At 36.0% G+C, this 27,914-nt stretch overlaps 1 protein-coding gene across 1 annotated transcript; it reads left to right on the top strand.

Moving 5' to 3' along the window:
* The first annotated feature begins 13,635 nt into the window (after nucleotides 1–13,635).
* On the top strand, nucleotides 13,636–26,079 carry hepacam2 (HEPACAM family member 2). Its single transcript, XM_087787666.1, has 9 exons — nucleotides 13,636–13,814; nucleotides 19,442–19,801; nucleotides 19,870–20,157; nucleotides 23,470–23,769; nucleotides 24,818–24,940; nucleotides 25,021–25,054; nucleotides 25,141–25,175; nucleotides 25,264–25,337; nucleotides 25,422–26,079. The coding sequence occupies exons 1-9, from the start codon at nucleotides 13,757–13,759 to the stop codon at nucleotides 25,530–25,532; spliced, it is 1,383 nt and encodes a 460-aa protein (XP_087643792.1). The 5' UTR covers nucleotides 13,636–13,756; the 3' UTR covers nucleotides 25,533–26,079.
* The last annotated feature ends 1,835 nt before the right edge of the window (nucleotides 26,080–27,914 follow it).

The raw sequence follows: 27,914 nt of genomic DNA, 5'->3' as shown, positions 1-27,914 counted from the left end.
CGCATTCCTGTCCGACTACAAAGACACGCCGCCTCCACGGTGCTGCTGCCATTCAAGGGGTTTCCACGCTGCGTGGAGAGCGAGAGCACCGCGGGGGTCACGGGGGGGGAGGGAGGGAGGGGGTCACACTATCTCTGGGGGAGACAGCGGGGATGTTCTTGAGGGGGTCAGGTTCAAGGCCCGGGACTCGAGCTGAGGACGCTGGTTTGTGGGTGGTCGTAGGAGAGGACTCGACATTTAACTAAACATTATCTGATCAAATATTTATTAATTGACCAGTAAATATTGGGAGATCGATTATGATACACAAGGATTTTTTCCACATTGGGAACATTTGATGTGTCCCAGCAGTGCACACAGGAAATATTAAACAGGAATACATATTATATTTGGACATAAAGTACACATGGAAAACTGTTATATAATTATAAATACAAAATATGAAAAATAAAAATATTATTACAGTGTGCAAGAAACCTTTAGAAAATACACAAACTACAGAAGATTTTTTTTTATATATATATTTTTGAATTGAATAATCTGACAACAAGAAGTCGAAAGAAGCGGCAGAATATCTCCTTACTGCTGCATCTATGTAAATAATTAAGTATTTTTTATTTGTATAGCGTTTTTCTAGACCAGGGTCACAAAGCGATTAAACAATCAAAACAATATTCAATAAAGTATATATTTTAAAGATCAAGATAAAACTGAGAACACAACAGGAGTTCCAGAAAATCAAGGAAAAGCCTGAACAAATAAAAACGTCTTAAGATGTTTCTTAAAGGAGTCAGTAGATCCATCAAGTGCAGAGAGAGAGGAAGATCGTTCCAAAGCTTAGGAGCAACAGCCTGGAAGTATGTTATGTGAGTCAGTCTTGTGCTGAAGTAAGTAATATTTGTAGAGCGCTTTTCTAGACCAGGGTCACAAAGCGCTTAAACAGTCAAAACAATACTCAATAAAATATGTGCTGTTTAGTGCTGTCAAAGTGTCCTGGAGGGGGTGAGACAGGTCGCCTGCAACATATATTATTTTAATTGATTGTTTATATATATATATTTAAATATTCTAACGAATCAAAATAATACATCGAAAAATACAAAATGATATTATGTCATTAACTAAATAGTGATACAAAAGCACTGTGAAATATATACAACTAATACCCATCAAAAGGACAAGGAAAATGGGAAGAGACTTAAGATCTTTAAAAAGATATTTAACAAGTTATAGTTCATTCATTCATTTTCTGCTGGGTATTCCCTTGTTTGGGTCACGGGGGGCTGCAGCAGCTTCTTGGGTGAGAGGCGGGGGACACCCTGGACAGGACACCAGTCTGTCGCAGGGCACACAAAGACATACAACCATTCACACAAACACTCATACCGTTTTCCAGAGTTTGTACATCTGTAAGTTTTTGGACTGTGGGAGGAAACTAGTACCCGGAGTAAATCCGGGGAGAACATACGAACACCACACTGAAAGGGTGCCAGTTGCAACTCTTTTATTGACCTAATTTAATTATTTGAAATCATCATGAAAATTGCTTATTGAAACCCAAATTGCAATTTTTGCACATAAAAACGATAAAACAATCATTATGGCCCACTGTGTTGTTTCTAAAAACACTGTTGTTCAACAAATGTTGATTTTACGAAAAATAAATGACATGGTTAAAAACATATATCAACTCAGCTTAAGATTTATCATTTCATTTATATTTACTATTTTTCAGTATGAAGGGATTGATTGGGGATAACATGTCAAGATTGAAAAAAAAGGTTCAAGATAAAAAAGAGAAAGACACATGTGTCCCAGGAAATCAGGGGAAAGCCTGCAAGAATAAGAAAGTCTTTGTTGTTCTTATGTTTGTTGAAGATCAAAGTCATAAAAAATAAATGATCTCTGTTTTCTTCAATTCAAAAGTGAATCGTTCTTGTTAATGCTGAAGGCTGTTGTTTTATTTCCCAGTTTTATTTCAGATTTTTAGTCTTTATAGTTCTGCAATGCTGTGTATATGTTTACGCTGCAACTTAAAACAGAAGTTTGTTTTGAATTGCATACCTTTGAACCACTTTTTTTAATGGGGAACTCCCAAGTGCTCATCATGAATAGGGTCTTTACTGACACATTTTTTAGTCAATCCCAAGATTTTATTAATTTACATCACAATGGCAGAGGGATCTATAAAGTTTATCTTATCTAATTTATTACAAAACGATGGGCTTAGCCGGACATTCTTGTATCAGCATTATTCTATCAGCATTGTTCTTGTAGAATGAATTGTGAGAAGAACCTTGGGGAATACTTTATTATTTTATTAGTTTTGATTGACAGTACTCAAACTTGTGTGTGGATAAACAAACAGACACTTTTTAACAAAGAAAACATTTGTTAAAGACTGTGTAGAACACTGTATGTTTGGCGCTAACCACAGAGTGGTTATGTACTTTGTAACAACTGCTCTTTCTTTGAACATTCAGAATGCTTGGAAATAAAAAGACAAAATATGGTAATTAAAGTAATTCGATATTTATTTTATCACCTTATCACAAGCGGAATAAGCCAATCAAAAAGTAATTAATAGTTTAAAAGTAGTTAAATTCAAGTAATTACACCCTCATCAACTTAGAGCCATTAATAATTATTGTTTGTTTTTTTGACTGTGGGAGGAAATAAGATTTCAAACATGAACTATTTCAGTTGACAATATTGTGATTTAGATTTTCACCAAACTGTGAGTTGTTTTTATTTCTACACTTAAGAAGGTATTGATTTAAGTTGATGAATACACTGTAATACATGTGTTTGGAAAGAAAAAAGGAGAAAAATCAAATTTAAAATCATAAGTACGATCTTGAAAACCATTTTGAATGAACAACCACCTATCTACGCGTTCAAAATGATTGTTAGACATACTGTATAACCATTGAAAAATATTGCTGGGTCAGTTACAATGATTTTTTTGAGAGTTTATCTGTTACACAGGTGACTAAAATTATGATTATTTTAGGATTATTTTAGGATTATATCACTAACTTAAGCCCTTTGTTTCGCTATGTCATACATACTGTAGATATTCAAGCTTTTTCGTTTGACTAGATTTGCTGCCAGTCTTGACATGTCGTGTACATAAAAAACGGAGGTTTAACTACTTATTAAAGTACACACAAGAAGACAAGAAAAGGAATCAAATGGCAGCTCAAAGATAAGAATAGACAGAAACCAAACACAATACCTGCTTCACTGGGTTTCTCTTCCTTGTCAGAAATCTCCTTTTCCAGTAACTTTCATTCAGACTAAGTATCCCATATTGTGTTACTAATTACTAACTAATTTAGTTGTGTTTCCGTTTTAATTCGAAGGCTCCACCAGACTTTAAATTACATAAGCGTAAAGATGATTAATGCATGAATGAACTCATGGGTAGGTCATAGTACCATAACTAGTTTAAGGTAAGGTGAAGTACCATCAGCAGTGATTAAATAAAATGCATTATTGTTGTTATTATTATTGTTTTGTGACTTCTCCATCATCAGGAAGTTCATCATGGTACATTTTCATTGCTTAATTATATAAATAAAACATGAATCTGATGACTTTTTGACTGTTTTTGTTTAAAACAAAGAGGCTTGCAAGATGTTATTTAGTTACACATTCATTGTTTATTTTTTTTCTTTATGTCAGAAAAAAGATGGATGAAAAGTGTTAATGAAAAACTATGACACGTCTCTACATCTGAGGTAAAAGTATTAGATTCTTAAGATAATAATATTGATACCTTTTGGCAGCTGGCCTGAAGAGGAGTTCAGTCAACCAGCTGAGACTCGTAGTAGAGTGAGGAGGTTTGTAAAAACATCTCCTTACTGAGGGAACCATGCTCCAGTTACACAACCATGTTGTAAGAGCATAATTCTGCTGAAGAAACATCTTTTGTGGAAGTGAAGGCTGATGTGGACGATACAAAGATGTTCTTGTGGATCCTGGATGACGTGACTTGGCAAAAGACATGTTTCTTAATGTAAGAAAGCTGCATTAGAACTTGCCACTTATCTTAACCTCTTTTTTTTCCTAACTTGAAGCTAGGTTTGGAATCAGGGTAAATTTGTGTGTGTGTGTGTGTGTGTGTGTGTGTAGCAGCTGCGGAACAGCTCGGCCAAGAGAGAATTACAGGCTTCCCATGTAGAACTAGAGAGGCCAACAAGGGGCAGGTGACACCCAGTCGCTCCCAGATCTGCTTACACAGACACACACAAACAGCAAAGATTGATCGCGGGTCCGTCCACAGCCCGAAGGCACGTTTACGCCACAGGGCATTAGCGAACGTGAAAGTGGCCACAAGCTGTCACACCTGAAGTGGAATCTGATAGCAGGTGTGATATATAAGATTCCCTTTGTGACGTTCCTCGGCTATTGTTAGGATTAACCAGCATCACTTAGTTCCTCTCTTTCATGTCGCCCTTACTTAGCACTCCAGTCAGCAGTTCATATTCCCCTGCTTTTTTTTTTTTTGCTCTCATGTCCTGCTCTTCTCCCTGCCACTGGCCCCTTAGATACAATCCTCCTTCTGTTGGCGGGTTACCACGGCAACCGAGCCACTAAGTTGAGGAGGCAACATAAAAATCTGGCCTTTTTTGTGGACACTGGAACACCTGCCACAGACAAGGATGGGGAGGGCAGCGCTGAAGCAGAGTACAGATACAGAAGCATGTGGTCAACAAACTCTAACCACCCCATCTCTGCTTCTCTAGGACATCCCATCCACTACACTCTCAATGATAAATGCAGGATATTTAACGTTTTCCAGTGCTGCCTTGAGTGTGTTGTCATATCCTTTTATGTAAAACCATAAACTCAATTTATATGAATTAAAATAAACAAGTTTATGCTTTATTATATTTTATTCTTTAAACCTTTACTACTAATATTGTGTCAATTTTCAAAAAAATAAAATCAAGATAATTATCAAATAAAAAATCCACTATGTTATTTACTCTATAATTGTATTTTGATATATATACGTGGATTATTTTATTTATCATACATGTATATAGAAGTTCCTACACTAATATATGATATGGACCTTTAGGGGATTTCATAATCTAAATATATGAATACCTTTTTTATTTATTTATTTTGTTATTATTTATTTTTCTAAATTAAAATGATCTAAAAATATTTGCAACATCCAGCCCTTTGACTGTTCTTATGTGGAGCACAGTAGAGTGAATAAAAGTAATAATTATAATCATAATTGCTTTTCATTGTTGAACTGTATATAGGGATCCTTTTTTTCTGGTTTTCATTTTCTTATTTTATGGGTCTTTATTGTCCTCAAAACCTTTCCATTTTGCTTTACGCTTAATTTTTTAATGTTGGTTTGTCAAAGTAAAACCAATATTTTGATACACTTTAAAGCATTAATCATCTGGAAATGAAACCTCCCGCAGTGTGAGTGAAGCCCACAATCCACCAGTGTCAGTTTGGGGTCATGTGTCCTGCTGAGGTGGTCGCCTCCTCCGGGTGGCATCAGAATTATCTGGAGAGACTGTCAAATGAACTTCTGCTGTTGATTAAGATTATTAATGATTAACCAAGAGTGCTATTGTCCCAGCAGGCCCAGCTGTCCCTCTGCTGCTGCTGATCCATGCCTCTGGGCCACCAAACGGGCTTCATTCATGTGCTAAACTGACAGCTGCTGCTCACATTCCCCGGAAAATACATTGTAACTACTGTAAGTCAATTTATTGAGTGAGTTTTTTTTAATGGCTCATTGCGATGTTGGATCAAATGGTTATGTTGGTCAGGAGAAAAACTTATATCAAACCTGGACAGGTGTTGAGCTGGTGGTGTTGCTACTTGCAGTATGTAGCATTTCAAGAAGTTGATGATTTAGCACATTATTCCAGATCTTTTCTGCAGTGGCACACCTAGAGCAATTGACAGAAAGATTGACACCATCTTTGAAGAGAAACATGTTTTATTCTACATGTGTCAAACTCATGGCCACAGGGTCTAATCCACAGGTGTCAAACCGGTCCAGTAAAGGGCCAGGGTGGTGTAGGTTTTTGTTCCAACCAGTCAAGCACACATGAGTTAACCAATCAGGCGTCTGAAGACAGTAATCAATCAATTGTCAGTCAGGTGTTGCTTGTTTAAGCCGACACCTGATTGGTTAACTCGTGTGCTTGACTGGTTGGAACAAAAACCTACACCACCCTGGCCCTTTACTGGACCGGTTTGACACCCCTGGACTATAATCTGATCCCAAAGTTATTTTATGTGATAGACTGTGATCTATAAATATGTCGTTATTTAAGGTAAGATAAGAAACACAGGTGCTGGATGTCAACGATTATACAGAGACTTCCAGTAAGAGTAAAGCTGATTTGAAAGTATTTTGATGGAGGTGTATGGTGTTGGTCGACCAACAGGAAGACAATTGAAAATAGATACATCCTTCATTTTTTTCGGTCCATGGTTTATTCTGTTAAAAAATGTTGGCCTCTAGTGTGAGTCAGTTAGGGTTTTGAACCAAGTCAGCGATTCTTCAAGGACACAAGAGAGATCCAGAAAGTGGCAACAAACTCTCCATATATATAAACCTCCAGAAAATACATTAAAAAAAAATGGCAAATTAAGTAAATTAATTAAGCTTTAAGCAATGTATCATTCTGTATACATGCTTGCATTGACTAAAAAGGGTGCTAGTGCCAATTTTGCCCAATTGCAATAGATTCTGAAAAATGATTCAGAAGCTGCTAAAAGAAATCCAAAACTAACTTAACACCTGAGCAACAGAGCACTAGTCTACTTTAAAACCTCCCGGGAGTAGGACGAAGAGAATGATGATCATGTTGTAGCACTAAGGCCAAAAATGAAAAATCTGCTTTTTATTCCAGACATAGAGCAGTTCATGGTGGCCACTTTGAGCCCCTGTAGGAACCTGTCGCACCGTGAGAGGGTAACCAAGCGGACTCGAGTGACCTTTGTAGATATAGATTTGCCTTCTGGCTCAGCTCACTTTAGACTATTACTGTGTAGGCTAAATCCATTTAGCATGCTTTCCATCATCATTTATCATCGCCGGGGCAAACACGAAGTCAAAGATTCATGAAACACATCAGCAAAACCAAAACAACGCAATCATCAAGAGAGAACTTTATTGTGAAAGCAGGTTGTAACGTTTTACAACAGATACTGTGTCTTTATCTCTTCTGGGAGAAAACTTAAATGCGCCTCTTGAAAGGTGCCGCTGTCAGTTATCGCCGTCTCACCTGCTAACTATTATGCCGTCTTCTCTGTAATGAGTGGTTTGGGTAAAGGTAACATGTTTTCACTGAAATGTAAGTGTACATGTGTGTGTAGATCCCCTGAGGGGAGGTTGGATGCTATTACTGCATGATGGGAGCGTTTGAGCAATGCAATTAGAGATTCTTTCATATTCCCTTCATGCATGCAGAAACAGATATTTAACATTTTTGTATTTCTTGATCTGTGTCCTGAAACCACTTGAAGGTAATAAAGAGGGCGAGGAACAAGCTTCATCCAGGTGCCTCATAAAATTATTCTTCATAATCTTCCTCTAAGCTGAGCAAAGAGTACAAGTAATTAAAAATATATCCATTTCATGCCAGACAAAAATGGACCAAGCTTTTGTAGCCAGTAAATGAGCAATTTAAACAATTGATTTTCAATTAATTGTTCTTTTCAAACAGTATCTAAAACTTTTTTTAGGCATCTTATTTCGAATATACAGCACCTTTTTATACTTTTACCAACAAAAAACGTATTATTATTCATCCCTTTGTAGTACTCCACTGTCCTGAGCCTATCCCAGCTACCCAGGGAAGAAGACAGGGGACAGCGTGGACAGAACGGCACTCCATCACTGAGCACATGACGATACATGGTTATACTTTTATTTAATATTCATATTTCTCTTAGTTTTTCTTGGACCTCACTCTTTAAAATATATGTATTTGAATGAAATATAATCTAATAAAGTTATAAATTATTATTCATTGTGAAATGTTATTCATGTGTTTTTTTTTTCTTCAGTGAGATAGAAAAAAAAGTTAAACACTACAATAGTAACCAAGATGAATGCAACAGCTGCCATTCTGAGATTCTCACTCAGTGTCCGGGCTCAGATATTCCACCATAAAGCTGCACTTAAGGTAAATTTCAAACCCAAATATAGTCATGGGAACCATCACTAATTTATGGTCAATAAATTGCCTTTTTTGTATGTGAATAAAAGGAGACAGATTTGTTAGTTGTAAAAGAGGAAACTTTAATTTAATTTATTTAGATTTTTAAAAAGTTTGCTCACAATACTGGTCTTGTTTGACCTCAAGGCTATCATCTTGTTCACACGCTTGTAAATGTGATTTTATTGGTGTCTATATTAAGTGTGCTTCATATTCTGTCCATTATCTCTGAAGTTGTTTAACCATAAACTTTCACCAAGGTTCACTCTTTGTATTCGCCTCCTTTGCCCCGACACTGATATGGAGATATCTCACCACATGCAGAAACCTGGCCAAAGATGGGTGGCACATGTTGAGTCACCGCCCCAACCATCGCAATCTTTACAGTTTATCTAATACCTAAAACAGGAAGTGAGTTTAGATTCCTTCGTATTCACACTTGACGTGTCATTTATCTCAAACCTTCGCCTCACACCGGAGCACGTGCTGCGTTGTTTTCCTTCATCCCTGGCTTTACGACCACACAACGCAGCGCGGACAAGCTCAGACTTGAGCTCGGGGAACAGTGACTTCCAGTCTCGGATGTGAATGTTCCGTCCTGCGAAGGTCACAGTTAGAGAAGCATAGAGGAGGCTGTGTCCAAGCTACTCTGTATTCAACCGATGCTAACACCTGTAAACACACACACACACACACACATTTTTTGCAACAAAAAAGCTAAATAAATGGTTAAATAAACATTTAATAGAATAAATACTTTGCATTGAGTGAAATATATCATAATATCAATGTGGACTTTTGCAAAAATAAACGTGTCTCATATTTATTAAGATAATTTGTGGTAATATGCTGGAGTACAATCTACAAAAGCATAACATAATAGTAGGGGAATTCAATATAAAAAGTAAGTAAATATTTAAAACTTCCCCCAACCCCATGTTTTTAAAATAATTATTTCCTCATAAATGTATGATATATAAACCTTAAAAACTATGAAGGTTATATCAAAGCTGAGAATAGAAATAATACAGTAACAAACAAATAATAGGAATCCTGATTGATGTGTTTTTAATGGATCCTTAAGAAAACTGTCATAAAAGTACAAAAGTAAGTTAAAATGTTCTTGAACCAAGATCAATAGCATCCTGTTGTCTTTTTCAAGAGTGAGTTTTTAAAAATATTTTGACTTTAAACTTAATTTTCAAAATTTTTTTCTTTCCATTTCTTATAATTGCTTTTTTTTTTATTTCTTTTGGTCTTTGTATTCATATTAAGAGCAAAATGACAGCAGGAAACTGAACTCCTTCCTCATGTCTGTTAGTGACACGTAGGAAAATACTACAACAAAAATGTGTTGAAATGAGCTGCACATCATCCGTCTCTTCAACGTGCGACTCTGACATCACACTAAAGTATACTTTGAGTCCGAGGCTGTATTGAAAGTCCAATCCCTCCTCCGGTTCACATCCAGCGTCTCGCTTGTGACTTCAGGCTGAAGAAGATTTGGGTCACAGGCTGCAGGATCTGACTTCGACTCATTTCCTGTCATTGACTGTGGGTCACATGTTGGATGCGTGGGTGCGAGATGCTGGAATGCAGTCCAGGGTGAGGCCAGACACACGACTGCACACTGCAAGACTTGTTATGGAGCTCATAAGGGACTCAGATAAATTGAACTTTATTTATGAATAACTTGGTGACAAAGAAGACAGAAACAGATGGTCATAATGTTTTCTCGGCTGAGAAGTAGATCTATGTGTAGACGCTGTGTAGAGCATGCACACGAGCACATGTGCCAGTTGCAGGAGCTTGATGTGGGCTCTCTGCAGCTGGAGACGGGGAATAAAACAAGACGCGAGACAAAGATAGTCTTGAAACACATAAGGAATATAGTTCGACATCATGAAGAGCGAAGCCAGCAGTCGTTAGTTTTAAGGTCTGATGAGGAGAGAACGTGTTTGTTTTTGGTAGAAAACCAACCAGACCAGAAACTGGAAAAATGACATCAATGTTCTGAAATGTGTTTCAGCTCAGCAAGAGGGCCCCCATTTGAGGTTATGTGTGGGTGTGTCTGCCGGGCCTTCATAACCTGGTTTTGGGTTGGACGCCACAAGAAGCCACACAACGCTGCGCCGTTCCACATCTAATGCAAAAGTTCTTAGTGTTCATTTTGACTTAATTGACTCAAGTTGAACAGAAACGTCATATTGTACGTGTGAGTGAAAGTAATAAGGGGTTGAATAGAAGAAAAATGTTTATCTTATATTTACTAGTTTTCTCTTATTCTGCTCCCAAAGTCCCAAATAACTACACTCCTACTTTAGCTAAATTTAATAAAATGCATGTTCAGTCCTATGCAGTAGATTCTATATTGATATTTAACATTTTATTGTTATGTTTTAAACCCAATAATAAACAGGTAATATTCAGATGCGGAATTGACTCTATCTAGTGGCGAATTTTAGAACTACAGGATTCATTAGAAATTGCGGAAACCCCATATTCTACACTTTTTCTTTTGAGAATCTGAATCATAAATGACATGTTTTGAATTATTAATTTTTATGGTTTTGGCTGGTTAAAAAGTGAATATTTACATATATAAAACTAGAATAAACTGACATTAATTGATGTTTAGTCATTTTCGAAATAAAAATGCATGTTGAAAGATGATTTTTTTTTTAAAGACAAAAATAATATTTTCTTAAATCATAATGAAGAAAAGTTGTAAAAGTAACAAATTATTTCTGTAATATGTCTGATTTATATTATTCAATATGGGGTGAAAAGATTGGATTGAACCTAATTTTCACCATTTCATCATTTTCAAGGATTTAAAAAGACAAACACAATTGTAAAAATATGGTAGATGATTATATTGGCATAGTCCCATACACACTCATTTAAAAACTTAACATTAATATAAATTCTTTATATTTTCCAAACTTTAATTTTTCTGGCTTTTACAAACACTTGTTTATTTTTGTTTGTTTTCTAAAGTGACATCGAAGACAGAAGATGCCGTCACTCAAACTCTTGCAGAATACAAGGTCTCAATAAAATATATATTTCCACATAATTGAATAAGATTAAATTGTTGTTTTTGGTAGCTAGGATCCATAAAGTTTATTAGTTTCCTGATAGTAAAATGTGATATGAAGGTCAAATGACTTTATTTAACTATGCCTCTATTTATTTTCTGGAAGTGTATTCTTACCGTAGAATGCCCCAAATAACTCTTGGAATTTCCCTCCACAGCAGTTTTTCTTCAACCCAATGTTGTGATCAAGCTCACGATAATTGAGTGATTGTGAGAGACATACAGAGGAAAATTGTACTTGTAGTTAAACGATGAAAATCTACGTCAATGGGACGCCTCATGGTGTCTTCTTCAAACAAGCACCTTATTGATGCATTTAAAAGAAGGGAACTTAATTTACGATATGAAGGTTGCTGAGAGGCTAATGTTGTCTGAAGGCGCCACCGTCACATTAGAGAGTAACAACGGTCTGATTCAGTTGAGCAACCCTTGAGTCAGACGACTGTGTATTTAGATTATAGTATTGAATGAAGAATTAACATAAACACAACGTCTTCCAACTGTTCTGTCATCCTTGTTCACATGTACACTTCTAAGTTTTGTTTTTGGGCCAAATACTTCTTTTTGAAGTTCTACCTTCCTTTTTCTCTCTCATGTCAATATTACGATCGTAGAAACACAGATAATGACAAATGTTTGCTCTTAGACCAACAGCTGGTTACTTAGGCTACCTGAAAACTAGCAGCTGAGGACATCAAGTTTCAGTCGAGATAAGAAAGACTTGTAGTTCAGGATCTGATTTGTAATCACATGGGGGTCAAAATTGGGAAGGGACATTCATTTATGTGGCCCAGGAGATCATAAAATGTAGTAATTTAAAGTGTTAAAGTAACAAATATCAGCTTCTTACAAAATTTGTTACAACATCAAATGAGTAAATCCCTTACAATGTATGTCCACGCATAAAGACTTGTACAAATTATGAAAACATATACAAGCACTAGAACAAATTTACAAACTTTTAAACAAATTGAAAGCCCCTCAAACTAAATTTCAACCTGTGTAATACATTTACAGACTATGAGGCAAACATAAATCTCTTGGAACATATTAACAATCAATCATACTGTAAAATAATTGTAAAAACTCGACCCACAAAAAGTATGAACTCTGAAACGAATGTACGAATTCTTAAACAAATTTAAAAGCGTAAAAACAACTGTACAAACCTAAACAAATGATAAAACAAACTTTGTCATATTTACACACTGACACAAACTTTCTTTTACTCTGTAACAAACTTCTAAACTCGAAAGCAAATGTATAAACTCTTGCAAACTCTGAATCAAATACATCAAATCTGAAACAAATCACAAACTATCCAACAAACAACATTTATATAAATACTTTGTATAAAGTATAGAATTTATCAATGGATCCAGAAAAAGACACTTAAATGCGCCTTTATTTTTTAAACTTTACCAAAGCAGAAATAAAACAAGAAAGAAAAGGTAAATTTAAAAATAATTATAATAATCCTGTTTATTTTTATATTTATTTTTTAGATATTACAACAACAAACTATTAGATGGATATACTTACTATTGAACAAACCTCTATTTTTCTCCACGTTTTTGACATTTGTTTATTAATTCTAGCATAAATGGATAGTTGATGTTTTGAAGGATTTACTCTTGATATGAGCTCATATAATGGTAGCCTAGAATGAATAAATAAAAATGCATAAATTAATAATAATTTGAATAAAAATAAACGTTGGAACTTAGTTTAATATATAAGCCTAATATGATTAGCCTGATAAACTCTAAGGGTAGCTGAGCTCAATGCCCAATGTTCTGGAAAGACTTGTTTACAAAAAAGATTGTGAACTTGTGTAAATAATCAACTGTATGGACTGTGTTGGCACTCAAACCTGTGTATGTGACCTGTGCATGTGTGGCGTTTTTTATTTAAGACAAATTTGCAAGTGAAAATCACTAGTCTGACGCGGTTCTATAAGCTACGACTAACTGATTTATGGAGGATTTTAGCAGTTAAAAGCTGATCGCCATCTGCCAGCCATCTTTGTTGCCCTTCTCGGCCCGAGGGAGTGCGGCAGACAGCTGGTGTGTTACAACGTAACAAGAGCAAAAGATCTGCTCCTTGACTGCTCTTTTACAATTCAGTGTCTCCGTTTATCTTTCACTACATGAAACACTTGGCCTCGGGGCAACAAGTCTGTGTGTCAGGACCACACTGTCCTGTCACTGTTGCCTGGTTCCTCCTGGTGTCACATGGGAGGGGCATTCGTGTGAGTTGGTGTTGTGCAGCCAGGACCAGCTCCTTATTTCCCTGGCAAATGCTGGTACCACAACCAGTCACATTACTCTCCTCCTCCTCCTGCTCCTGCTCCTCCTTCTCAAAGTCATTCCCTTCCACTCTTCCTTCCCATTCCCCACTCTGTCTCCGTAGACACATCCCATTCCCCAGAGGATAAGATGCCATGGAGGCCACAGGAAGAATGAGACTTTCCTTCTGCTCATGTGTGATCCTCCTGACAGGTGAGTGCTGCGAGCCCGTGCACTGGAGCGCTCAGAGTCACTACAGCCGCTGCAGTGACTTCTTTTGTTGAGGGAAGTTTGGGATAATTAAAAACCTTTCATTTCCGTTCAATCCTTATTTATAAAAAATATATATGTTTTGTTAAAATGTGAATTCTATTTTATGTAAAAACGGCATAAGGAGGAAAGTTAATTTGTAAATAAGAATTTGAGCAAATATTAACACTTTTAATGGGAGCATGAAGGGAAAAGGTGTGACTGCACCACCAAACATAGATGAAGGTGGAGGACTGGCAAGTTGTGGCAACCGCTGTTTTTGGAAGCAGAGAGAAGTAAAAGATTATAAATTGAAATATCGACTATAAATAACAATATAATGAAAGGGCTTTGTTGGGACTGGGTCGCAGGCGGGATGGTTTATTAACTATTATTCCTGTATCTTTGATCCAAATAAGATTCATATATTGTCATTTACTGTGAATGTAGGCTTTATTTTGTTTTATAAATCTGTTCCATCTTAACAATATAATCAAACATAATCTAATGAAAGGATCTTTATTAATTTTCCAGCCAACACTGTATAAAGATGGAGTCTCTTGCTCGGCCCCGCACTCATAAAACATAGACATCAAAAGGAAGGGGCGTAGAATATGTTATCAAGGCCTCAAATGGCCCTCGAACCGCTGATAAAATACATTCTAGACTCATCAAATAATAATAATAATAATATTTTTTTATGCAATTCTGGTTTATTATTTAATTTAAACCTGATCAATAAAGTTGAATTCAAATGAATTATAACTATTAAAGTTGTTATTGTTTTAGGTGCAGCACCCTCCCATCTTAGAGATTCAACCACAAAACAGCCGATACTTTTCTCGTCCATGCGTTACATCATAGTCAAGAAGCGTTTTTGTAAAGGGCAGGATCCATATTTTCTGACCAGACGTCTGACTGGTTTATTGTTATTTACAATACAGGAAGAGGTGAGTGGTGAGGATAAGTGGTCACAGCACACATTAACATATCTCACGTGACCACAAACCGTTAAAGTCACTCGCTCATCAAGTTTTCATCCTAAAGTCCTGAGTCCGGACCTGCATCACGTGACTTTATATTTAGCACCCAAACAGCTGAGATGTGTGTGGTGATAAGAGACAGGTGCTTGTGGTATCCACAGTAGGTGTAGGTGACTAATAGTGATGTCCTCGCCCCTAAAAAAAAAAGAGCCGTGCCCCTGTAATCTCCAGCGTCAGAGCGAAGCCAATCACCACAACAATCTGGAGTGATGTTTGGGGACAACAATGGAGAAGCGGGCTCGGCACACTTCTCTTAAATTTGCCTTTTCACCAGGTGTCAGGCACACTCTGCTACTGACAACACACACACTGGCTGGCCTGCAGGCCACTTTCACAGTGAGACGTGTCAGAGGGCGGTGACATGGCATGTATTATTTAGGACATAACAGCAGACAGACAGAGGGGCTATTGTGACGAGCAACATGAGCGACAGCAGGGAATACATGCTGCTCGTTTAAGTCAAAGAAAAACACTTCAGATTGTAAAAATGTTTAGCAAAAGTACTTTTGGATTGGTCTCTTGTGTTTTTTCCTCAAAGGGGACTTATTTGCCTGAAATATTTGAGAGTATTTGAAAAGTACTGGAAAGTTTTTATTTCATTAGCACTTCCCACTCAAATGCTGCTTCCAAGCCCAACCTGGCGCTCACACAGACGACAAGAAAAATCACTTCCACTCATCCTTTATGTTGGGAAAATGAAGTTTCTGAGAAAGCTAGTTCCATCTTGAAACGTTCATCACTAATGCAGGACAAATCATGAATAAAATTGCTACGAATTAACAATATTAAAGTTGACATCATTCTTTTTATAATCCTGCCTTCAGATAAAAACAGCCCAAATAAAAAAGCATGACAGGAAAAAAAGAAAAAGAAAAAGCAGACACTCAGACACTTGTAGTGTTACTTTGAAGAAAATCTGGTGTCGTATTCCTAAAGATTCCTATTATTATTAAGTTCTATTAGCTAAACTAAACCTAATCCTTCCTAGAGTCCAGGCTTGGGAGTGATTCCAGGACAGAGAAAGAGCAAGAAACAGACAGAAACTCCTATCTTAGTGAGAAGATATAGTTGACTGTCTTTGCTTGGCATGAGTTATCATTTTAAAAGCTGTGACTGGTTAAAGCTAAAAGCTAGATAAAAGAATGATGAATGAATGGACGCTCAAATCTAATACCTCAACCATATAATCTAATAATATGAAGACCGTGCACTTTTAAATAACATTTGTCATACAAAAAAAAATCATTTAAATGAATTGCAAGCTATATTTTTCAAATGAAAACTTAAAACTAGTATTATAAACAAGGTTATACACATGATTCCGTGTATTTGTTCATGATCATGTTTTGCAGGTTCAACTTTCAACTCAATTTGGTGTTAATGAGGGTAAATGACTGAGCTTTCATAAATGTGTATGAATGCTGACATATAAGTGGCTTTTAAATCTGCCACAAATCAATAATGGAAAAGTAAAGGACAAGGAAACCCACCAGAGGAACTGTGTTTGCTTCTCGCCTAAATGGTCAATGAGCATTTTGTCCTCTGATCGGGAACTTCTACGTCATTGGAAAGTCCTCTTACCTGCTCTAAACCGATCTCACCTTAAGAGCTCACTTGAAATCCAGCCGCTAGGAGCAACTCTTTTACTATGAATGTTTAGGAATACGGCCCCTAGAGCCAGTACTAAAACCGATAGCTTCACTTCGGGTTCATTAACGATCAATTTTAAGACGTAAATTCTAACAAATAGTAACATTACACATAGTACACATACTGAGTTTATTATTTAAGCTTTGGTATATTTCTACTACAAGCTGTTTTGTCATGTAAAATCATAAATAACAAATCATTTCCAATGAAAAAGAAAACTTGTCAAAAGTTAAATTTTAATCTGATGTTCACTGCCTTTGTGTCTTATCAGTTTTTCCTCAGAGAAATCCACACATTTAATCAATATTTAAATGTATAATCTTCTACTTCAGTCTATTGCCACAACTTGAGTTTTGATCACGCTCAGGTAGCAAAACTTGGCACTCAAAGTTTCATTCCTAGTCCTTACAGCTCCTTGTTTTCAAAATAAAACACAATTCAGACCTTAATAATTCAATAACATATTTTAGATAAATGTGGAAACCCGTCCTCAGCTTATTGTTTGGTGACCACTGTAATACATGGTCTATAAAAAAAGAAGATATTTCTTTACATTTCTCAAGGTCTTTGCAGTTTGTTTACCCGCTATATCACCGACAAAAATCATTAGTTCAAGTTGCTAGCTGCTTCTACCATCCACTAGCCGTTAACCCCTGACCTCCTCCGGCACAACTGTTACACTCACTCCCTGACCACTTCTCTCCCATCCGAAAACACACACCTCCCGTTGTAAAATCTCCGAGTGAACATATGTTTGGTGATGAATAAATGGTAAAGGAAGATTACATGAATAATGATGAGAAAAACGGCGGCTTTAGCTTTTGAAAAACGCTGACTTGGCCACTGTTTTTGCAGCCAACAGCACCTTTACTTGGACGATAAATTGAATTTCTGGTGTTAACCTAACTAGAACATTAGCAACTTAGTGTCAGTGGAAACACAATTATTGTGTACTGTGCATTCCTGAACAGAAGCGTCCACTGTTGGAGCACAATATTACTGTCTCCTCGTTTTCTGGCTAGAAGAGTATTGGCTCATTTCCTTCCTGTTTTAAATAGAGAGAAAGTAAAAAGAAGGTGGAAACAAAAGACAAACATCACTTTAAAAACAAAGCATGAATTGACACAGTACTAGTTGTTCATGTTCAAAAGGTTGCTTGAAATCATAATTACAAGACATAATAATCATAAGAAGTCTAAACTGACTCGAGTGTAGTCTGATATTTGTTACATTTTAAAGTTTCCTTTTGAGTTAATAACCCTGAATTCCTTCACCTTGTTCAGATGTTCTTAAAATAAGAAGAGCCTACATTAAACAGCAGGCGGTTTACTTAGCTAACTTGAGCCTTGAAGGGACATAAGCTTCTGTTTCGATGTTAATCAAGTGTTTTGACTCGGTCAGCAACCTGCCTGGCAACGGGCCAGCACTTAAACAAACGACAAGTCACGACACATGATCAGCGAGTTTCTTCGGACAACCCCTCTGTTTGTTTAGTGACACAATGGTTTAAAGAAAGACCTCGTCCCTGTCTGACAACAATGATGCTTACTACTCCGTCAATATTGACTCCACAGTTGCACGGAAGGGATTGTGAGCTTGCACTACTTCACATTCACCGGTTGATATTAAATTCAAATAATATATTATGATTATTATGATTGTAAATTCAATTTTAGGAGCTATTATGTCCATTTGTGGTGCATTAACACCACATTTTGTGTTGAACTGAACGCATGAACATGTTAAAAAATAGAACGCAGCATTAAAAGTGTTTGTTTTGAAAACATAAAATCAATATTCATGGAAGGATGGCAAAGATCATTCATCCATCACTTCGTCCCAACTGGTGTCAGGATATTTAACTCTCTACTTTAAATTTCCTGATGTTAATCCGTAGTGTGTTTTTCTTCTCGTGTGTTTTTATTTTTTTTATTTTATTTTATTTTATTTTATTTTATTTTATTTTATTTTATTTTATTTTATTTTATTTTATTTTATTTTATTTTATTTTATTCTATTTTATTTTGTTAATAGTGTTAATTTTCTAATATTGTAAATAATTTGTATATTTTTAAGATCGTTTTATTTGATTTTATTATCTCTTTTATTATTTATTATTTTCCTTGCACTTTATTTTCAATTGTGCTGCTGTTGTAAAAGTGTGTTTCCCCTCTTCTATTCTATTCTATTCTAAGATACAGTTGACCATAAATAAACATGGTTTTAGGTTCTCTGTGTGGCCCATAAAGATGAGAGGAACATGTTTGACATGGCTCAGTTATTGATACACCCTGTGAGCATACATGACCATAAATGCCACACGCATCACGTGGAAACCTCACTTCAACCAAGAATTTTGTAAATGTCCTCGTCTGGGCTCATGCCAGCCCGTGACTGGATCATTGTTACGCCGTCCCGGCTGGTCTGATGTTGGATCTGAGCTTGATAGCTAATAAAAAAAAAGCTGAATAAAATCATATTTAGCAGATTTCCCAACCTAGTTCTGGCTCTGGAGCCCTTATATTTGTGTGCACTTAGTGCATGTCCAGTGGAATAAAAGCATTATCTTTACAACTCAATTGGATTTTAGGGATGATTATATTGCTCGACTACAAACTTGGCACAGTTTCAGTGATACTGTCATGAATATTACAATTTATTGTAAGATTTAAACGAATTAAACATAGAAAAACCAAAACAAACAACAATGGTTATGTTTGGCTAAATGATTTACCTTATCTCAAAATCCCCCGGACTGGGATTTCAGCCAGATTTGAATGTTTATTTTCTTTTTTTCTTTGCTCACATGACTATATGTATTTGACGTTTGAAACATATACACTTTTATATGCCATAATTTAAAGTTAAGTTAATCTTCGCGTCTGCTTCTCCCCTCAGGAGTCACATCAGAATTCATCCACATCCCGTCGCTGCTCCGCCATGGCGTTGAGGGAAAACCCCTGCTTCTGTCCGTCACTACCTTCTTCCCATTGGACGAGGTTGAGATCCAGGGAACCTGGTCCCACATTACGGCAGAAGACACCAGAACCACATTAGTGACATTTACCAAAGACTCAACCATCATTGATATGATGCACACAAACCACATCCTCTTCAAAGAGCCTAATGTTTCCTTGCTCATCCGGAAATTAACCCGACAAGACGAGGGCGAATATCACCTGAACCTCAACATACAGTTTCACAACAAGACAGGGAAAGTTATCAAGGAGTCCAGAACCGTACGTGTAACGGTGGACGGTGAGTTTTCACAGCATTCAGAACAAGGAAAACTAATGTGAGGATTAATTTTTACCATTATTCTTCAGTTCCTGTTTCCGTCCCGGTCACCAGGAAAAGCCCTTTGCATGCAGTCGTGGAGGACAGAGCCAACGTTACTCTGACTTGTTCAGTCGAGATGGGGACAAGAGTAGAGTTTCAGTGGCTCCGGAACAACATCCCTGTTGTTCCTGGAGAGAGATACTACTTTTCCAAAGACAACTCGACCTTGCTCATCAGTCCTGTCAAAAAGGGGGATAGAGGGAGCTACCGCTGCGTTGCCAGAAACCCGGTGAGCCAGCACCGCTACAGCAGGACGGTGGAGGTCAACGTCTACTGTGAGTTTGGATCTTTCTTTCATATCATCTTATGCCTGTTGTCCTATCAAGATCTTGTGTGTCGAACTCAAGAAATGGCGACCAAATACAGAGAGTATAAAAGATGAAGGACATCTACTGTTTCTTTTTTTTGAGACCAATCAAGGTTTCAGTTGGAATTCAAGCTGTGGGACATTTTCAATTTCAATAATAATAAGGAGAATTCCGATAACCAAAAAACAAAACAATGTCAAGGTAAAGACATTTTGAGTTAATCAAGATGAACATAGCGTCCACACTATCCTCATCCAACTCATACTTCCTGGTGTCGTTTGGTATATACTCATTCATTTCGGCTCGCAACATTGACTTTAAAAACGTTGTGTACTTGAGTTTGAAATAAGACAATAGTAAGACAGTAGTTAAGAATAGAATAGTTCAACTGAAATGTGATTTATACTTTTTTTGCCCATCATTTTTCTTTTCTTTTCTTTGCTAAATTACATAAAGGTTTCAATTTCTGGTTGTATCTTCCCGGTAACTTCAAAAGGTCTCTCAGTGCTTTATATAAAAACTATGTCTCTCTAAACCAACATGACCCTCCAGGCAGTTTGTCGAGTGACACAGTTATTTACATTGTTACAGAACATATGAAAAAAAAAAAAAAGTTACATATTTCTGCTTCAGAACACAAGGTACTAATAGAAGCAGGTTTGTTTTCATATCATGGATCCTTGTTTAAAATGTTATATTTATTTGTTTCAATCTAACATTTTCCATTTCCATGCATTATTAGTGTTTAGTTTTCAATGAATCGTACACTTTCCAGTCCCACATATTTTTGTTTTCTATAAATCATTCACGTGAAATCGTAGAATTTTCCAATAAAATCAAATATTTTTAATGGTAGTCAACCAAATTATAAATAGTTTTAATCTGTATTCAAACTATTTTTTTTTTTACAGTAATCGAATATTTATTTGAAATCTTTGAAATCATCTAAACCTCTCTTGGTTATTTTCCTCATTTTGTCTTCTTGTTTTTTAAGTAATCTATTGCAGCTGTTTAATAAAAGTAATGAATGCTTAAGATGTTGATCTTGTTTAGTTTATCACTCAGTAACTTATTCACACATTTAAATCCTTGTTTGTTGTAATACGCCCTTTTGCTTACTTCAATAGTCTGCCTTTTTATCCAAGACTTTTCATATATATTTTTTTCTTCTCTCTTTTCTTCTTTGTTTTATCATCCATGGTTCTTATGATATTCATTCTAACGCAGGATAAATGTCCTTCTATTGTATCATGCACAGTTTAGGTGAAGCAGATGTCATGAATTAGAATTGCATTTAAAAAAAACTCCACCTGGTACTGTATGTAGATTTGATTTAAGCGTTCCCAGGATTGCCTTTATATAAGAGCTCTTATGTATTCAACAAGCTGACAGTCACACATGTTCTTGCCAGTCTAGATCACCTGTCAAACCATCTGGGATCCTGGTGGCTTCATTGTGCTTCAGTGACTGTGCAGGGATTTGCAGAAATAAATAACACCCACATTATACAGAGACATTCAAAAGACAGAGTTTTGGTTTATGAAAAGTATATTCCTAAATATATCTAAAGTAAATAAGCATCACCATGTTTGAGATTGTAAAATGAGAGCAAAAAGCTTAACCTTAGTAATGATTTTTGAAGTAGAAGAAGTGACTATCTTCCCTTAATCGCTTGCTAAAAGCTCAATGATTTAATCTGGCAACAACAACAAGCACAACACATCATCTTACTTTTAAACACAAAGGCTTCATAGTAACATGAGGTTAAATTTACTCATCACATGTTTCAGAGATCAGCGGCGTGACTGTCATTTGCTGCCAAGTGTTTTTTTTTCATCGGTAGGACTTGGTTCAGTTTAATACAAGCCTATGAATCAGTAATTATTTATGTATCATACTACGTTTAATGTCATTTCTTTGAGGAAAATAAAAGCAAAACAAAACACCAATACATAGCCTGAACCAATTAGTTCATCTATAATCTACCAGGCAAGATCCAGAGTTGCCTATAACTGTAATTGAATCCCAATTCTATTGGCTACTGGTTATTTCATATCTCAACAGCATTCTTCACACAAATATGAAGTTTAAAAATGATGACTTAATTAATAATTTTGTGGGGATTTTACCGTAAAGTTTAGCGAGTACTCTCCTGATTTAAGTCTGGCTCAAGAGTGAAGAATCCCGAGTGACGGCGTTAGACAAGTGTTGCTGTAAAAAAAAAAAAAAACCTGCCTTTTGTTGCTCCTGATTGGTTAATATTGCGTCAGGCCTTTCATGATTGGCTAGTTTTGCCCAAAACTGGAACAATTTTTATTATGGTGAAAATATTGAGTATTTAATGGGTCAATATAAGCGTGAGAAAAACAAATAATATTTTATTTAAGGCCAAAATGTAGTTTTTAAATATTGTATTGTATTTCTCTGTCTGTAAATAAAGTCCATGCGCCTGTCCTCCGTCAAACAAACCTCTGTGACTGTCTTTGTTGTAAAAGTCCTTGTTATTTACCTACCTTTTTACAGCGGTTGTATTTCAGCAAAACTAAATAAGACCCTCACAAATATTAAACTTTAATGGTTAAAGGCATCAGCCAGACTATGGAAAAATCAAGGCAAACTAACGTATATGTGCACATTATATTGGCGACATTCAGAGATACAGCAACAGGCGTGCGTCAATTGCATGTATTAACGCAGTTTGTGATGGATTGCGCATTGAGAGGCACTGCCTCACCTGCCTTCCTTGACTGCACGTCCCTGGTTAAACATAATATAAAACTATGCTCAAGTTGTAATTTGATGGTTTTATATTTTACTTGTGTTAAATATAAATCATAAAAAGCTATAAACAAGCCATGTCATGAACATAGCATTTAAGTACAAAATACAGTTATTTGTTAGTTGTCGGAAACTACAAGGGATGCATGAATATTGCCAAAGGCCTTCATGTGGCTAAACCTTTATCCAGAATCTGTCTTTCTGAAATTAAAAAATGATAGTATTGGTTTAGAAATGCTCTGCTAATGACAATACAAAGCTGCGATCCCCCCCCAAAAAAAATTATAAATTAAAACATTATGCTGACAGAGATAATTCAACAACCGTAACAAGAGGAAAAAAACAGAATTTTAAATTTAAATTTATTAGATTCATTCAGCATTTGATGTCGGTGAGAAGTTAATGTCAAATCAGAGAAAATGTTATAAATTGATAACGATTATATGTTCTTTTGAAAAATGACCAACACGCTTCATCTGACCTGCTCTCGTCTTCTTGCAGATGGGCCTTACAACCTCGAGGTCAACTCAGAGCAGGGTCTTCGCACAGGCGAGGTTTTCACCATCAACCCCGGGGAACTGGTCTTCTTCGAATGCCAGGCGGACTCCAACCCCCCCAACAGCTACATGTGGATCTCAAAGAGCAGCAACAGCACACAAGTCATCAGTGAAGGCCCTCGGCTGGAGGTGCGCTTGTACAGACTCGCCCAGGCCGAAGAATACTTGTGTCGAGCTTTCAACAACGTCACGCAGAAACAGCGTGACGCTCAGATCACTCTGGTGGTGGCCAGTTTAGGAACAGGTGTGTATGAAGGTGGACCACAGCAGGAATAACATGGACATTTGAGATCACATTCAAGTTTATAGGTGTTTGAAACCAGGTCATGAATATAATATAAAATCCAAATGACTGTTTCAACATTTATAACCAGGTTCCGCTTTTACAGCTGGGAAAGTAAACAGAGGACAACTGCTGTTGTTCTGTTGACCCCGTTTAAAAAAAAGATAAGATAAGATAAGAATTTCCTCTAATGAGTAAGACAATTTCACAACCAAATACCTGAATGTCAATCTTTCATAGAGCAGAAGAACTTATCTTTACCTCCCAGTAACAAGATTCAATCATGAATCTTGAACATTCATCATGTAGAGATATATTTAGAGAAGAATTCAGTAAAAAAAAAAAAAAGAAAGGTCACCCTTTGATATTAAAAACAGCTTTTTTTATTCAAGAAGAATTTAGAATAAAATAAACAAATATAGAAAATGTTACAATGGGGTGAATTGTTGTTAACTAGCTAAGATAGCAATTACAGTATAACATTCAGTTCAAAATGATGTTCACTTCACATGATTAAATTAATTTATATGAAATTAAAAAATATATATATTAAATATATTTGTCAAATATATAAGTAAGTAAGTAAAAAAAAAGAAATACTCAAAAAATATGCTAGTTTGTTAGACATGATTCAAATAAGTAGAAGTTGTAGATTTATATTAGTTTGTTACCCATAACACTTCTGTTCATTTGATTAGTATTTTTGTTTTATTTTTTGTTTAAATTTGTATTTTTTAATCATTGGCCTCATCTTAACTTTATATTTAACGCTAATAATAACATGGGATGTGTTGGTCTTTATTCCTAATCTGACTTGCTCGGTCCACACTGGGTTTCCATGATGTGTTGCTTCATAACAAGTGATGTGTTCTCTGTTGAGGCAGGTGATGATTTAATTGTCAGGCTTATTTAAAAGTAAACATGACATCAGTTATTAGACTGAAAGAACAAACACAGAATGACTCACATTTCATTTAAGTATCAAATATCCGGATGTTTTTGCTTTCAGAAAAAGAGAAACGTACACAGGAAAACAACGCCTTATCACCGACGATCATCGTTGTTTGCTCTTTGTTTATCATCGGAGTCATGGTTCTCTTGTTCCTCAGGAGGACCTGTCACCCCAAAAGAGGTGAGATCAGGTTGTAGATCAGCAACCAAGTATGAAATGACAATAAACCTTTTTGTTTTTCTTTCTTTTTGTTCATTCAGCGTTCGAAACTGTGCTCATGAACATTAACAAGAGGTGAGGGAACATTGAGTTAAAACACCAGTCCTGTTTTAGTGTAAACATGAACTAAGCAAACATCTTTGTCTGTCTGTTTTGGACAGACCTCTGTCAGAGGCGAAGCGACGTCATCGCTCAGGTAAACTATACGCCATTACCTCATTGAGGTTATTTGTTGATCAACGTTGGATTTTTAAAATGTCTGACAGATCTTATGTGTTTAACAGGTCATGAAGATGCAACGGAGGACTTTGGCATCTATGAATTTGTATCCATTCCGGGGAAAATGGAGTCTACACAGGTGCGGCAAATTCAACATATAAAGGAGAAGGAATTATTTGTCTTAGTTTTAACTAATTAATCTCCCTATTTAACTTTCCTTTAGGCATCATGCAGATCCCTGGCACGCCTGGAGTCTCTTCAAGACATGCACACCACCATATATGATGTGATCCAACATGTTCCCGAAACCCCAAACCACACTTTGCTTATGTAAAATGTTACAGTCAGAGTTAAGACGTTACTTCCAACTGTTCCTCCATTGTAGCTTTTGTCCGTCATCAAAGCAATGGATTTTGTGGTTTCGCTTTGAGGGAAGATGGACTGGTGTGAGTATATGCAACTTCCCTGTGCACTGCTTTGGACCAATGCTTTAAAAAAGTTAATATATAATGTGTTAATTTAAATGTATTTTGATATATGTTGTATTTAAGATGACCGGTTATTGATGTAAAACATTTTATTGTTTCCAACTGGTTTTGTTTTTGTCTGATGTTACCTTCACACAGCGCCTATTTTATAAGTGTTCAAATGAAAAGATTTCTCTCTATTTAACGTTTTTAATTTCTACAAGTTTGTAAATATTGTAAATAATTGACTGCAAATCATGATCTTTATGCACGTCTCAAAATTGTCACATCCTTTCCACAAATGTAGCATTTTTTCCCCAATTTTTATTAATGTGAAAGCTGGACCAAGGGACCTATTAATTTATTGTTAAATTATGTTTATTTGTATTCAGATGTTTGTTTTGTACTATATTAAATCTCAACTGTTTACTAATGTTGGCCTTTGAAACATTTTTGACAAACACATATCATCCTTAATTTATTTATGTCATTATTTTTTTCTGTTTATAGTGTATTTTATTTAAACTTACCTGGGTTATATGATAAACACATACAAACGCATTTTATATTATAAATATAATTCAAAGCCCTTTTGTTTTTTCCTTCCTAGACTTTATCAATTAGCATTCTTGAGATTCAATTGTCAGTTCAGAGAAAGCAATAAAACAAATGGGCTGAAAAATCTGTTTTGATGTAAAAAGCCTTCAATTAAATTAATGTATTTAATTTAAATAGGTTTTGTTTACATGTATGGACACATATCTCTCTCTGTGTTTTTATTAAGCTCTTTTTTTAATTTTTGTTTTTAATATTACATACAGTCAATGAGGTTGGGAGTCACTTGCTATTAAGAGCGATGACACAAGGTTGGACAAAGTATTGTGACATCAGTGAGATAAAATAAAGTCATCAGGCTGATACCGGAGAAAACCCAGAGTTAAGAGTTAATCGTACAGACTGGTCCCACTCAGGTGCTCAGGTCAGGTACACTATTCATCTGTCTGGAAAGAAATGTGTGTCTCATATTACTTATATTTAACAGTACATTGTGGATTTACAATAAATAGAAGCCAGTGAAACAACATCAACATTTCTTGATTATTAGACAACAGTGCTGCTTCAAAAAGAACTCACTTGGAAATGTGCAAAGATATCAGTTGTTCTGCCACCTACCAGTTGCTCACTGATGTCTCACAGGCAGTTAACACAGCTAACAATTGTGGCATTTCGCAGTTGTCATTTTTGTTGTATTAGTATTTTGTGTATTGGTTGGGATATGAAGTCTGGCAGGAACAGACGGACGGTCCGGTGTGTGGCAGCGAGCCCTACACCTGCTCCTGCTGACAACTTGTCTCTAAAAAGCCTGTCAGTGTTTTTGTGTGTTTATTGTAATATAGAGATGCAGCGATATAAGAACATTCAAACATCTAAAACATGTACAATAATGTAACCAAGGGAAAAGGGAAGAACATATTGCTGTTATAAAGGGTTTCTGAAGTCGTTGTTTCTACTGGCATCTAGTGGCGCTGTTGCTTCAAACCTTTCATAATGTCATTAAATTATAAGGTTGAATGTGCAGTGTTACATTTCTACATTCAAATGTCATTTAATTTAATCAAGCGATAACAATTACTCTTAATTTGAACAAGATAAAGCTAGTAGTTGTGAGCTTGAGATGTTTTTTTTATAGATTGATCGTTTTATAGATGGTTGATGCAGTGTTTGGTTCTCTAAGGGGTCACCATCTCTCCCTGTACTCAGTATGTTTTGAAGCTGGAGCTGAATGTCTGGCAAACAACATGACATGCAGGTAAAGAGACTGGTGCAGCTTCATTTGACTGGGAAATAGCTGGAGGGAAAATCAACCAGGAACTGAAGCGGAGTTCTCTTTTCTGCTGCATGTTACCTGCTTTTCAACAACCGGTTCCCATAATAAACCCAAGGCAACGATGATAGAGAGAGATCGGTGGCTCTGCATGACCTGTTTACTCATATCAAAGAGCATTTCATCTCATGAGCCTATTTTCACAATTGATAAGCATAGAGTTAAGTTACTTTCATGACTAGCCTGTATATGAGGAACGCTAGCACTCAACACAGTATATTTATACTCATTTAATCACAATGGAATAGTTTATATAAAAGAACATTGTGTTAATTATACATCTAGTGTTTGTGTGGCGGTAGTATTTAATGTTTTATTGATCTGGATTAGTCATTTATTTTAGGTGCTTTCTTAAAGAGTAGAG

Source organism: Callionymus lyra, chromosome 3, assembly GCF_982586985.1.
Source record: "Callionymus lyra chromosome 3, fCalLyr1.hap1.1, whole genome shotgun sequence".
Taxonomy (NCBI): Eukaryota; Metazoa; Chordata; class Actinopteri; order Syngnathiformes; family Callionymidae; genus Callionymus; species Callionymus lyra.
The sequence above is the reverse complement of the archived record's forward strand: the minus strand, read 5'-3'. Positions and strand labels throughout refer to the sequence as shown.